General features: G+C 37.6%; 1 protein-coding gene across 1 annotated transcript in view; it reads left to right on the forward strand.

Moving 5' to 3' along the window:
- Positions 1 to 4,780: 4,780 nt before the first annotated feature.
- The window catches only part of LOC139465327 (contactin-3-like), a 31,182-nt gene continuing 21,031 nt past the window's right edge, over positions 4,781 to 14,931 (forward strand). Inside the window, exons 1-8 of the mRNA XM_071247028.1 lie at positions 4,781 to 4,871; positions 5,371 to 5,465; positions 6,588 to 6,673; positions 7,529 to 7,815; positions 10,890 to 10,997; positions 11,981 to 12,310; positions 12,665 to 12,760; positions 13,718 to 13,951. Of these exons, the coding sequence (XP_071103129.1) occupies positions 4,781 to 4,871; positions 5,371 to 5,465; positions 6,588 to 6,673; positions 7,529 to 7,815; positions 10,890 to 10,997; positions 11,981 to 12,310; positions 12,665 to 12,760; positions 13,718 to 13,951 (1,327 nt within the window). The remainder of the gene's footprint in view (positions 4,872 to 5,370; positions 5,466 to 6,587; positions 6,674 to 7,528; positions 7,816 to 10,889; positions 10,998 to 11,980; positions 12,311 to 12,664; positions 12,761 to 13,717; positions 13,952 to 14,931) is intronic.

Below are 14,931 nucleotides of genomic sequence, written 5' to 3' on the forward strand. Positions count from 1 at the left end.
TCACGATCGTTGATTAAATCAGTCAAATACCGCAATGAAACTTCAAAGGTCATCATATGAGGGTAGTTGGTCATGTGGCAAAAACACAATATCTGTAACAGATTTACCACTGGTTGAAACGTGTGTAAAATCATAACGTCCCACACGCCCGTTTAACATGCAAAGGTTGCAGTCAGTCAGCAAATTTATCATGTGTTGCCCATAACTATCATCGGGGAAATCCAATATACTGAGTGCTGGTATCTTATGTACTCCCTCGATGTAATCAGTGTCGGTTCTTCATGAGCTGAAATCACCAAATATGCAAATTGTTTCATAATTTTAATAGAGAAACAGAAATAGACTAAATTTATAGATTTTATTTTACCGACATGTTTTAAATTCAAAATTGATAGCAAGCAGCTGTTCCCTTGAGCTGAGGTTAACTTGTGCTGTCAAGTGACTTTAATTGATTCGGAAAAAGCGTTCGGCCTTTTGCTTCGAAGCGGGGTTTAAGGGATTTATTCTGCCTCTCAGGAATGGAAGTGCAGCCTAACTTGTTCGTTGCGGGGTGTAAGGGATTTATTCTCCCGCTGAAAAAAATAGTTCCCTCCTAGGTGGGATACACAGTATTTTATGAAGATCAGGTGGACCAATCAGATCTCATCATTCTGTAACGAGTTTTGTAAATGTGTTTGATGGGGCTGCATAAGGTGAAATGGGGCTTAACGTCGCGTCCAAGATTATTGCACGTATATAGCGACGTGCATGTACGTGTCTGTGTGGCTCCTAGTACTAGTCCGGACTAATGCCGGACATCATCATAAATACCCCACTCAGACGTAATATACAGACTTCGAGCCGACCTTGTTTAAGCCCCTTAAGTCCGAGCGTCAGACATGGTAACGATAACTGCCATCTTTTAACGTCTTTTGGTATGACGCGGCCGGGGATCGAACCCCGGACCTTCCGCTCTCCTGGCGGACGCCCTACCACTAGACCATGGAGGCAACTAAGGTTGTACAAGTAAAAGCTAAGAGGAGGTGAAACAAACAAACACATATACTATTTTACACTGTATGTCAGTAACATGTTCAGAGGCTTATTATGAAATGAGGTCGCCACTGTATGTTAATATAAGGGTAACGCTATTTTTCAGGGCATTATCATTTGCAGAAGCTCGAGGTCCATTAACTGCAGTTGAAAAGGCCGAGTCAACTTGAGTGTCACTACTCTCCGTATTGAAGGCGATCTGACGGAAGTGAATGTTGGAGATGTCCAAGTTCATTGAGTCTGTATATATGCACGTGTTAATGTTTTCTTCGAGTGTTTAATCTTTCTTGAAACATCAACGCATATAGGATCCCGTGAAGATCCCGGTTAAAATTGGTCTTGAGCAAACCATGCTTGTCGTGAGAGGCGACCAACGGGATCGGGAGGTGATCCTCGCGTACTTGGTCGATGCATATGTTATATATCCCAATTGCGTAGATAGATACTTATGGCGTTTATCACTGGATTGTCTGGTTCAGAAGCGATTATTTACAGGTTGCTGTCATATAGTTGGATAAGTGCTGACTATGTCGTTAAGCAACAAACAAACGCACGATATAAGCGCAAGACCTATATTATTCTGAAGAACTGAATATGTAAAGATATGTGCATGTTCATTGAAATCGTTTGATGCCATGGGTGATTGAATAAGAAAGGTTTAGTATCTGTAAAAGAGAGCGTGAGAATGGTTTAGTATCTGTAAAAGAGTGCGTGAGAAGGGTTTAGTATCTGTAAAAACGTGCGCGAGAATGGTTTAGTATCTGTAAAAGAGTGCATGAGGATGGTTTAGTATCTCTAAAAGAATGCATGAGAATGGTTTAGTATCTGTAAAAACGTGCGCGAGAATGGTTTAGTATCTGTAAAAGAGTGCATGAGGATGGTTTAGTATCTCTAAAAGAATGCATGAGAATGGTTTAGTATCTGTAAAAGAGTGCGTGAGAAGGGTTTAATATCTGTAAAAGAGTGCATGAGAATGGTTTAGTATCTCTAAAAGAATGCATGAGAATTGTTTAGTATCTGTAAAAGAGTGGGTGAGAATGGTTTAATATCTGTAAAAAAGTGCTTGAGAATGGTTTAGTATTTGTAAATGAGAGCATGAGAATGGTTTAGTATTTGTAAACCAGAGCGTGAAAATGGTTTAGTATTTGTAAAAAAGTGCGTGAGAATGGTTTAATATCTGTTAAAGAGTGCTTGAGAATGGTTTAATATCTGTAAAAGAGTGCATGAGAATGGTTTAGTATCTCTAAAAGAATGCATGAGAATTGTTTAGTATCTGTAAAAGAGTGGGTGAGAATGGTTTAATATCTGTAAAAAAGTGCTTGAGAATGGTTTAGTATTTGTAAACCAGAGCGTGAAAATGGTTTAGTATTTGTAAAAATGTGCGTGAGAATGGTTTAATATCTGTAAAAGAGTGCTTGAGAATGGTTTAGTATTTGTAAACCAGAGCGTGAAAATGGTTTAGTATTTGTAAAAATGTGCTTGAGAATGGATTAATATCTGTAAAAGAGTGCGTGAGAATGGTGTAGTACATATAAAAGCATACGTTAGAATGGTATAAATAATAACATTTTAGCATAATGAAAAAGGGGAAAAAGAAAGAATACTAATAAAGTAGAAACAACCCATTCCGGCTATAAGGGATATTAATCACAGTATGACAAAACCTGCAAAGTGCGTTTTTTAAAACGTATCCATTTCGCTAGCGATAAACATTATCATTAAGTTTCGATCACGTGGTAACAATCCGGTTATGGTCGGCAGCCAGGTGACTGTGAGCGGTTATATTTAGCAGCGCGTGCAAAGTACGTTCATTAATTACCAGCACGCACTGAAAGAAAAAAACATGCACTTGTAGATTTAAAAGCGCTATTGACCTAATAGTCTGCTTTATTCGAGATTTAAGTTACCCTATTTTAATGAATATTTCACTCCCCTGAGAATTTGTCAGCTAAACCTGAAACACACCAGCAATGATTTGCTTCCATAAAACCACGAATAATAAGGTGGAGGTAAGGTAAGGTAGAGGTATACAAGGTTCGAATCCTTTATCAGGGGGCCCCGGTACGACAAATCGAATCACAGCAGATTAACCATTTGTCAACCCTGGACCCCGTCTGGGTTTAATGAGTAATACATAGATATTATTATGCCATATACACAAGATGCAAGTTTCGTCAGTATTATGCTGACCGGTGAGCTCGGTGTTATGGCAGTTTCTGACTGTGGCAGGCAGCCTATTATCAATCATCCTGCTCAGACAGGTGAGCATCATGCTACACCAATCAAATGTCTCCTCTCCCTACACATGCTGCGTTCAAGCGAACAATTGTGGTTTCTATCCACCCAAACATACTGACATTGAAACCACAGCAGCAACATCAAGCACCGTATTATGTCATTTGTGGCGTATGGATACATATAGACATAATCCCAGCCCAACGGCGGAAGGATATTACGATGTGTGAGTTATATGGTCTTCATGAAATTACATGATTGTGTCGCCGAAACGCAGCCTTGATCCAGTAGTCACATCAGAACTGGCACATTGAGGAGGAATGCGCGCCATTGTTGTGTGTGGATAATGCTTCTAAAGAGATTTGAAAGGTGGGTGATTATTTGACGAAACTGATAAACAAACTGAAAATTAAGTTTTTCTGTATCATAATGATCCCACCTTCTGTATTTAGGGCACTGTACGCAAGAGGCCAAGTACCTGCATGTCAGCTGCTTTTTGTTTGAAATATTATAATATGGTGACTAATGAATAAACACTACAAACTGGTTGTAAACTGTATATCGCATTTTATAGTGTAGGATGGTTTTGGCTTATACTTTCATATCATTTTTACAAAATCTAGACTGTATTTTCAAGTGGATAGATTGTAGGTCAACAGCACTGTCCGAATTCATCTATGGGAGAGCTGCTTGTGAATTCTATTTACACAATATGCAGGTATTGTTTCATTTAACTCTGAAACTAATTATCATTTTTAATTTGGCACAAAAGTAGTTTATTGAGGACGGTCCCTGATAGTAAAAAGTGCAAACTGATTTTAATCATGAATATAAGCACGATACTACCCATTACCGAAGGCACTGATAATTAGACAAAGGTTTTTTTCAAACGGCTAAATGAAGCAAATGAAATTAAATTACGATTCACCTTATTAATCTCTTTGATTTTAAATAATCAATTCACAGTTAAGATTGTGTTATATATTTACTTTATATGTTCGTGTTGTTTGATTTTTAAACGCCTGCATATATTTCTAATTGACAAGAAAATGTTCTTGCCTTCCAAAAATGTTCTCTGGACATAGTGCATATCCTGTACAAAATGTGAAGAATAATTACAATTTTGTCCTATCACATAGATAAAATATACCTGTTTTAAAACATTGTCTGACAACATGTCATGTCTCTAAACAAAAACGCCATCCACCCCTTCTGGAATATTAAATGGTCATTACATTTAATGAATAATAAATCATCACTAAATCAGTGAACATTCCAAGATGCCTCCATGCAATTCCCAACCCATCAAACTCGGTCTTGTAATTAAAAGCCTTGCGGAAGGAAACGAGATGTCAATTTCTGCCGACTGTCCATCTGTCTCGGACTATTACACAGTTGTAGATGTAATAACTCAGTCTAATGTTGGCCCAGCCCACCAGTAAATACTGTCCGCCAGATGCCATCCGGACGTTGTCCTTCGAACACGGTAGTGTAGAAAATTATTTCATTTCAGATGTCAAGATCAATGATAATCACCTTTTATACTCAACTGGTTTTGACACAAATTCTAATCAAGGAATCAGTCCAGCAAGTCCATGTTTTTGGTGAGTACAGTATACTTAATTGATCAACGATATTCACCTTTTATACTCAACTGGTTTTGACACTAATTCTAATCAAGGAATGATACCAGCAAATCCATTGTTTTGGTGAATATAGTATACTTATATATATTTTCAAACCTAAGCAACGTATATCGACACAAGCATTACATTACAATTATATATATTCGTTTAAATTACATAAATCACAAACACCAACGATCAACCACTACTGACATTGCCACTACAGTCATGTTTTCTCCGAAAAAGACTTTTTAAAGTTTTTAACTGTATGTTATTTCCTGCTCTATTTTAAAGTCTCACAATGTTTAATGTCTGTCCACTTTCACCTGTTGTTCCCAGTTTCTGTGCAACCGACTGACATAACGCATTCATCACAGAAACATGTATGTATGCCGCGGGCCATTTGCTGTCAGACGCTATATCATACACAATGTCTATGCGGAACCGAGGCTGTAACTAACTTTAACCTTTGACACAGATTGTCCGTCCGACTGGGTCAGTTCCTGGTCACAGTGCTATAAGTTTGTCAGCTTTCCCGAAGAAGCACACGAGAATGCGCGAGCTGCATGCGCAGTAAGTTGAAATAAATAGAAAATTTAAATAAAACCAAGTGCATGATTTAGATGAGTGACTAAATATTTAAATGAATTATATGTATTGCTGCAATGATTTTCAATTCTTGTAAACGCCAGGAACTCATTTACAGATCGAGCTTAGCGCTATGATTCACGTTCTTAAATTTTTGTTTCGTCAGTGCTTATATATGGACTGAAAATATTCACCGCACGACGTTTGTTTTGTACTGCTGTGCGGCGTTAGGTAGCGAACCCTTACTTTTCATGCAAATTGTGTGAATAGCGGGTTCTACCGGTAGAGCAGGTCATGCTTACCCTTTTCGCGAGCACCTGGTGTCATCACTGAATTTATATCATATAATGGTTAGTGTTATCGTTGCGTTAAACCAATCCTTTAACACTGGCATCCGAAAAATGATCCAAAGATATGTAAATGAGGTCCCGTAGCAGGAACTATTTTATAGTTCCATACACTGATGCAATGTCTGCTACATCAATAATTAATAGTGAGACTGGGATTTCATGGTGTATGGATGTTTCTACAGAAAAGCATGGCTACAAATCATTTGAAAGTATATGATAATGGGGCGGTTCACTCAAACACTGTATTCCTACGCGGTTTCTGACCCTTGAAGGTCCGGAGTAGATTAGGTTTTCAGCAACTCATGCTTGCCGTAAAGAGCGACTATGCTGTCGTAAGAGGCGACTAACGGGGTCGGGTGGTCAGGCTCGCTGACTTGGTTGATGCATGTCATTGTATCCCAATTGCGTGGATCGATGCTCATGATATCAATCACTTCGATTATTTACAGACCGCCGTCATATAGCTGGAATATTGCTGAGTGTGCCGTTCAACAACAAACAAAGTATCTTACGCGGTTTCTAAAGATACTTCATTGGGTGATAAAATGGCTAAAATATAGAATATTTTAAGAATGACATTTATATGATAAAGCTATTATCAACCGCGTTCCCGTATCGTAAATATCATAAATTAGAAATAAAAATGTGTATTATTCACACTACAGTCTTGCATTTATACAGCTTTCTTCCCAATTAATGATATTTTCGATAGGGAAACACACTCGGCTAATCATTTCAATGTGACTGATCTCAATAGTATCACGGGGCGGCCTTGCTAAGTGTGGACAGCGGTCAAGAACATAACTTCATCAGTAGCACGATACAGAGGATGGATCCGTACCAGTAAGTATGAGGCGTACCCGTTAACACCCAGGTTTGAATTGATCTTCAGCAACCAATGAGTGTCGTAAGAGGCTACTATACTTATTGGAAGATGCGACTAACGGGATCGGGGGAACATGTTCATGTCACCGTATCCATATTGCGTAGATCGATGCTCATGATGTCAGTCACTGAATTGTTTGGCCCAGACTCGATTATTTACACACCTTCGTCATATACATGCAGCTGGAATAGTGCTGAATGAGGCGTTAAACAACAAAGTACTCATTTTCATATAAAGTCCATTTGCGCAAATATGAGTTAATGGTTAAAGTCGCCGTATGTCATCGTTTCATCTTGCGTAGATCGACGCTCATGAAGTCAATCACTCGATTGTCTGGACCAGACTCCATTATTTACAGACCTCTGCCATATAGCTGGAATATGCTGAGTGAGGCGTAAAACAACAAACAAACAAACAAAAGATACGAGGGGTGACCACTTTAAAGGAAGCCAAAGTATAAAGCATACATTGTAAATTTCGTTTCAGTAGTTTGGCTTTATAGTTTTCTGATCAAAAGCTGGAATATTGCAGACGTTATCTACATTGCTAATAATGTTACACCATGGTTGGTAACAGTGGCAAGACTCACAGATAACTATGAGCTACTGTTGAATCAGAAAGTCATTTTACGAATGTTAAATTAGGTATAATAATATGTATTTTGTTACAGAAAACAGCAACATTATATAAGAGCAATAACAGTTGGCAGTATTAAGCTTTTGATGAGCGTTACTATCGGATACAACGTTTCTAGTGAGGGTACTGTGTTGGGTCACACGTGTAATCTCTTCCCTTATATTCGTGTCACACAGGCGGTCCTGGTACACAAGCGGGGTACAGAAGTCACAGGCAACAGGGACAACAACTGTGTCCTCCCAAGGCTCATTTGTGTCTGCCCAGGGGTCAATTCAATCCCCATCAGGGTCACAGAGTGAAGGGGATGACCTCAGTTCAGGATCCAACTCGCAGTCTGAGTCTGAGTCAATGATCGGTGCATACAAGTGGCTGGGAGATGGGACGGTCGTTGGGTATGACAAGCAGTTCTGGCTCCCTGGCATAGACTTCAAACAAGGGGAGGTCATTGTGTATAAATATGGGGGTAAGTACAGTAAAATTAATTTGAATAACGATGCTGTCAGACCTTTTATGGCGTAAACTGTTTGGGACAGTTATATGTGAGGCATATTAAAATGAATTTTATCAAAGACAATTAATATATTGTGTATCACTAGACGTTAAAAACACTTTTCTTTGTATTTAGAGGGTTTTGTTTCAGTAGATGTGAGGAAAAGAGGAATATTATCTATGAATATTGAAGGACCGTATCACCATGTAATTACCAATTGCATTGTATTCGGTCATTGACATTTGACATGATATATTCGAGCGGGATGCATAGTCGCAGTCTTGGTGTGGAATACAGGGCACTTTTTTATGAATTATTACAACTTCTTGTTTTTCTCATGTATAAACAAGACAGAAATATGTTTAAGAATATCTGTCGTCAAAAACTTATGGATTTTAAAGTAAATGTTAGAACAAATTTGCTCAAGGATCTGATACACATGACCGAAAGAGCTTTTGGAAATTAGCTGAGAAATATTCAAAACAGACCGTCAGAGGTAAAAATATACCAGTTCATGTTTGCCAGGAACACTTTAATAACAGTTGAAAGAAGAGGAACGTATTCTTGATTGTGCTAAACAGAAAAGGCATTCACTTCGCATAGATAAACGATCACTTGTATGTTATTCAACCAAAAATTTCAGAACTTCAGTTTGAATCGTTTGTACAAATTTTTCATGTACTTAATTACAGAAAGGTCTGGTTAAATTTAGAAGTGGATATAATACATTTGGTGTTTCAACCCTAGGTAAAGTTTAATGTAACGCAGTGTAAATGTCTAGAAGATGAACAACGTGTGTTTTGTTTGTATATCATATACCGATGCACGTACCCACTTTAAGGTTTTAACAAACACCCAACCCCACGATATGATGTCTATAATTAATGGAAAAGAATTGAGAATATATTTCACCTTTCAAAGTATATGTACAGTAGGGAAGAGAATCTATGGATGTCAACTTCTGATGAGAAACACAATGTTTTGGGGTATGTATTTACTTCTTCATCAAGTGAATACATACTATGAAGCATATATGTACCTGCAAGAACAAAAGAAGTAAGATAACAAAGGTGAACACGTAACAAGGGAATCCAACTGATAATTACCGCTGATAGGTGATTAGCCATGGACAACTGGAAGACAGGACTTAATAGTTAATTACCGCTGATAGGTGATTAGCAATGGACAACTGGAAGACAGGACTTAATAGTTAATTACCGCTGATAGGTGATTAGCCATGAACAACTGGAAGACAGGACTTAATAGTTAATTACCGCTGATAGGTGATTAGCAATGGACAACTGGAAGACAGGACTTAATAGTTAATTACCGCTGATAGGTGATTAGCAATGGACAACTGGAAGACAGCTCTTAACAGTTAATTACCGCTGATAGGTGATTAGCAATGGACAACTGGAATACAGGACTAAATAGTTAATTACCGCTGATAGGTGATTAGCCATGCACAACTGGAAGACGGGACTTAATAGTTAATTACCGCTGATAGGTGATTAGCAATGGACAACTGGAAAACGGGACTTAATAGTTAATTACCTCTGATAGGTGATTAGCCATGGACAACTGGAAGACAGGACTTAATAGTTAATTACCGCTGATAGGTGATTAGCAATGGACAACTGGAAGACGGGACTTAATAGTTAATTACCTCTGATAGGTGATTAGCAATGGACAACTGGAAGACGGGACTTAATAGTTAATTACCGCTGATAGGTGATTAGCAATGGACAACTGGAAGACGGGACTTAATAGTTAATTACATCTAATAGGTGATTAGCCATGGACAACTGGAAGACAGGACTTAATAGTTAATTACCGCTGATAGGTGATTAGCCATGCACAACTGGAAGACAGACTTAATAGTTAATTATCGCTGATAGGTGATTAGCAATGGACAACTGGAAGACAGGTATTAATAGTTAATTACCGCTGATAAGTGATTAGCAATGGACAACTGGAAGACAGGACTTAATAGTTAATTACCGCTAATAGGTGATTAGCAATGGACAACTGGAAGGCGGGACTTAATAGTTAATTACCGCTGATAGGTGATTAGCATTGGACAACTGGAAGACAGGACTTAATAGTTAACTACCTCTGATAGGTGATTAGCAATGGACAACTGGAAGACAGGACTTAATAGTTAATTACCGCTGATAGGTGATTAGCAATGGACAACTGGAATACGGGACTTGATTTATCACTGATTGTATTTAAAATTAGAACGGAAATGTAATGTAATCCCGTACCGTGATGCATGTGAAATTTCATATTTTTTTTGGTATAATACATGTTTATAACATGGGTTATTTGGCCTTGAAAACAATAAACTGAACTGAACAAAATGTAAGAAGTTCTCGAGAGAAACAGCACATTTTTCTCAAATTACACATTTCTCTAACTACAGATTTCGTATCTGAATCGGGAAAATTTGAAATATTACAGAAAACAAATATATTCATACGTTGTGCATTGACTATTTTAACGGTTCTCATTTTGTGTCTGATATGCTTTTTAATTGAATGAAATGAAAATTTCATGTATTACAATGAAGCCGTTTGGTCAATCAATACATTTTCACTACAACTTATTTTCGTATTATTTAAGTCCATTTGCACTAATATAAGTTAATCCTTATATTCGCCGTATGTCATCGTATCCCATTTGCGTAGATCGATGGCAATCACCGAACTGTCTGGTTCAGAATACATTATTTACAGACCGCCGTCATATAGCTGGAAATTTGCTGCGCGCTGCGTTAACCAACCAACCAACAAACAAACATTAGATGCCACCTATGATCATGTCATGTGAACAATTATTCCATGCTTAAATACGCTTGTGTTATTCGACTTTCAGCACGTCACTCTTTCATTGATTACAGTGTATACCGTTGATCAAAATAGCATTACTTCGTCGAGAATATGTGAGCATAATACAAATTTAGGAATTGAGTTTAAATGTGTAGTTCTGATACATCAAACATGTACATTTCACCTGATATAATATAAAACACATTTTTCGGGCAGTGATCGGCTATGGATGGAGTCTGGTTCACCCGGGGGACAAGTTGCCCTACATCTGTGAGATCAGTATGGCGGAGTCCTACCGCATCGTACACGTCGATCGGGACTACGGTAAACCTTGTTCATTGTTTCTCACAACAAACGACAGGTTAATGTGCCAATATGGTAGCATGATTACATTTTAAAATCGAAATTTCTCATGAATTCAATTATTTGTATATTTATTTCGAAATATCAATTTGTTTCTCGTTACTTCGATTATATTTTCGTAATTTCGACTTTTTTCTCGATTTTTAATTATGTTTATTTTTTTTGTAGAAGTTTCAATATGTTTATAGTTAATTCGGATATTTTCTCGTAATTTCCATTATTTCTCGTTACTTCGTTTATTTTCCTTGAATTTCGATCTTTTTCTCATTACTCCAAATATTTTAATCGTTATTAAATTTTATTCTAAAAGTTCAAAATTACGAGAGAAAAATCGAAGCAAAGAGTAAAATATTCGAAATTTGGATTTTTAAAAATAAAATAGAAATAAAGACAAAATAATTTAAATTACGAGAGAAAAATCGAAGTAACGAGAAAAATGAGTAAATTATTGAAATAATGAGTGAAAAACTCGAAATTTCAATTTAAGAAAAATACAATTATGCGACCAAAGAGGCAACGTTTGGCGTTCAAAATAACATACACATTGTCCGAGTTTTACTTCGCTGTCGCGGCGTCATACCCTCCATCGCTATGATTACCATGAGGGAGATTGCGTGTCCCAGGATCTGTACTTGTCGAATGAGCGACTGTAAGGGAATCGAGCCTTAGCTTTGTCATTGATTATGTGTTAACGTTCTCCGTTGGCGTGGATCGGAGCCAGTATTTCCAGTCGCTGATTCGCCTTGTCCTGGCATCACTATCTGCATGCCTTCATGTTATAGTTGTTAAACCCACCTCTCTCCAACTCTTGAACTATGAATTAGAAGTTCTTGTGCGTGAAATCAGAAATGATAAAACTCAGGGTTGATTTGTTAGAATCATCAATACAATCTTGAACAAGTGCAAACGGAATGTATGTATCATAAGCTTGACTTCATTTCCAGATTATGGCCTTGTATCATACGATCCTAATGAGCTGCTCCGAGGCCCAGCGTTTGTTACCCAGCCTGAAAGTTTAGTGGTGGTTGGCAAGACAATCGCCGCCACTATTGAATGCACAGCCACCGGAAACCCCCGACCCAAATATAAGTGGTTCACCGGACAAAATTTCGAAACGGAAGTGACCCCTGAACTTAGTAGCAGGTATACATTAACCAATGGGAAGCTTGTTCTGGAAAAGCCAGCCGAAAACGAGGACGCTGATCAATACAGGTGCTCAGTAGAAAATGAGTTCGGCAAGATTCTAGGAAACCCTATCCAGATATCATTTGGAAGTAAGTGTTCTCCTTTCATGATCAGTCAATCTCGGTACAAGAGCCGTTGGTAGGTAAAAAAGGATATCTTGGCATCTCGTTGCTTGTTTTGACGTTGTGCGCAAAAAAAGTGTTCTTGTGACATCTTGTTGCTGATATGTATTAGGTTAGGAGACATGCATTTTGTTGATACAAGTTAATATTGTTTGGATCTGTTTCTTTCTGATGCTATAGAATATGCTATATAATGTCACCTGCATCAATTCAGGCTTTTCTTACACATTTCTTAGACGTGATGTGATGTAGACTAAATACAGTTCAAAGAGGCGTTAAACCCAACTCATTCATCGCCCATGTTTAATGTTTTGTTCCAAGGTCTTGGGGAGTTCTCCAACGTCCCTGACGCAGCTGTCCGCGCCAAAGCTTATGATGGAGTAGCCATACAGTGCAGTCGGATCCCATACAGGCCAGGTGAGTGGCTCGCATTAGGCCTCGTTGAGAATTGATCTTCAGCAACCAATGCTTGTCGTAAGAGGCGACTAACGAAATCGAGCGGCCAGGTTCGCTTTGTTGAAACATGCCATCCTATCCCAATTCTGAGATCGATGACCATGATGTCAATCAGTTGATTGTCTGATCGAGACTCAATTATTTACAGACCGCCGTAATGTGGTTTGAATATTGCTGAGTGCGGTGTAAAAAAAACAAACAAAAAACAAACAAAATAGAGAGACAAACAAAAACTTACAATAGTTGCATACTCTCATCTTCAATACAACCGCAAACAATTAAACTCACATGTATCTTCTAATACCATGGATACTAAGAATCGCTATTACAATAAAGCCATACGTATCCACGTGGTCAGGGGCTTTTGTTATTTAAGGTAATTTTCACATAAAGACATATTAAATGATATCAGTCATAATACTTCGCTGTTTATTTCTAAATGTGAGTGTTAATATGAAATATTTCAATTCAAAAATCAAATTCTTAATTGATTTTTTTCACATTTGAGTACATGGTAAAGTAACTTTACTGTTATTCAAAGCATGATAACAATTACTAGATCTAATTTCTCTTAGTAATTCTTCCCTATCAGGTCCTGGCAGTTTATCAAAATACAAGTCAGGCCTTGGTCAACATGGATAGAACATATGACAACATACTGCACTTTGCATAGATCTTTTAATCTCATTGTAGAACTATACCTGAACCTCCAAATTATACTTGTCTGTTTGCTTATTACAGTGCCATCGTTATAACTCAGATCGCTAATGGTAATAGTTATGAAGATTTAAAAACAAATCTTCTTATAGCAGGACGTCTATTTATGTTTGTGAATAAACAGATATATTTGTAAAAAAAAGGCTATGGTTATCTCACTCTATAAATAAACAAATATTCACGCTATTTCTTGTGTTTTAGCTGTGAAATACCAATGGTTGAAGGGAGACACGAGATCGTTCGTCAGACCGCAAATGCAGCCGTACATTTTCATCTCAGCCAATGGGAAGTTGTATTTCTCAGAGGTGACAAGAATTGATGAAGGAGAATACCGGTGTATTGCTATCTTGACGGGGCGGAACAGGCATACCATAGGCACCTCGCAACCGCCTACCAGAACCAGTTTGCCCATCCCACTTCTTGTACATGACCAAGGTGAGTCACACTCCTTGTCATACCATACAGGTTCAAAAACAAACTCATTAACGTCCCATATTTCCTACCATATACGATATCCCTGTCCCAATTATATTTATGAACAAACCTATTAATTATTTTAAACCAACACAACCTAATTGAGAACAGCAACCCCAGATAATATAAAACGTAGATTTGTTTACATGGTAATTGCCATACATTTTTCACTATTTCGAGAAAATAAAATTTCTAAGTTAACATTTAATGCTACATTCTTTGAGAACATTATGGTTTCTTTGGAAAATAATAACAGTGTTACCAAACAGACAAAGGTCATTTGCACATAACAACAACAATATATCTAGCCATTCTTGACCCACAGAAATACCTCTACCATCAGATTCATGTAACTTAGCTTCTAACTCAACGACAAGAGGGAGGGGACACATTAAAAGAAATATTAACACACTGTTTTACACGACTAAGAGTTTTGATAAGTAGAACTAAGATTTTATAGAGGATTTAACCTTAAAATAATAAGACATTAAAGATGTTACCACTTATGCCTTTCTTTATATAGTATACGAAAGCAATTTTCTATTTAGAAAGTCAATACTTTTCTCAAATTTACAAAGAAACAATGAAAATTCCCATTCATCTTAGACATATATTTTTGTACTGTACACTGTATTACGAATATCCAGTCTTTTTAACGTCAGATATCACCAAAGAAAGATCTGTAAGTGTCGCGTCCGAACGACCTTTCATCCGACACATGAGAGCGTCGCTAACCAGATCGGGAAAGTGACAGTCGGAATGTGTGTTTTATTATCATACATTCTCGGAAAAGTTACCACTGGGTATTCCAAACGAAAGTTACGGACTGTACGTCTCTCTGTATCACTTTATGTTCAGTGGGATATACACTTGAAATGGAAAAGACTTTCCATAGCCCGTGGGAACAACTGCCATACATCGGCCATCTTTTAGACTTTCCA

This window comes from Haliotis cracherodii, unplaced genomic scaffold, assembly GCF_022045235.1.
Source record: "Haliotis cracherodii isolate W230 unplaced genomic scaffold, xgHalCrac1.p SCAF_18, whole genome shotgun sequence".
NCBI lineage: Eukaryota > Metazoa > Mollusca > Gastropoda > Lepetellida > Haliotidae > Haliotis > Haliotis cracherodii.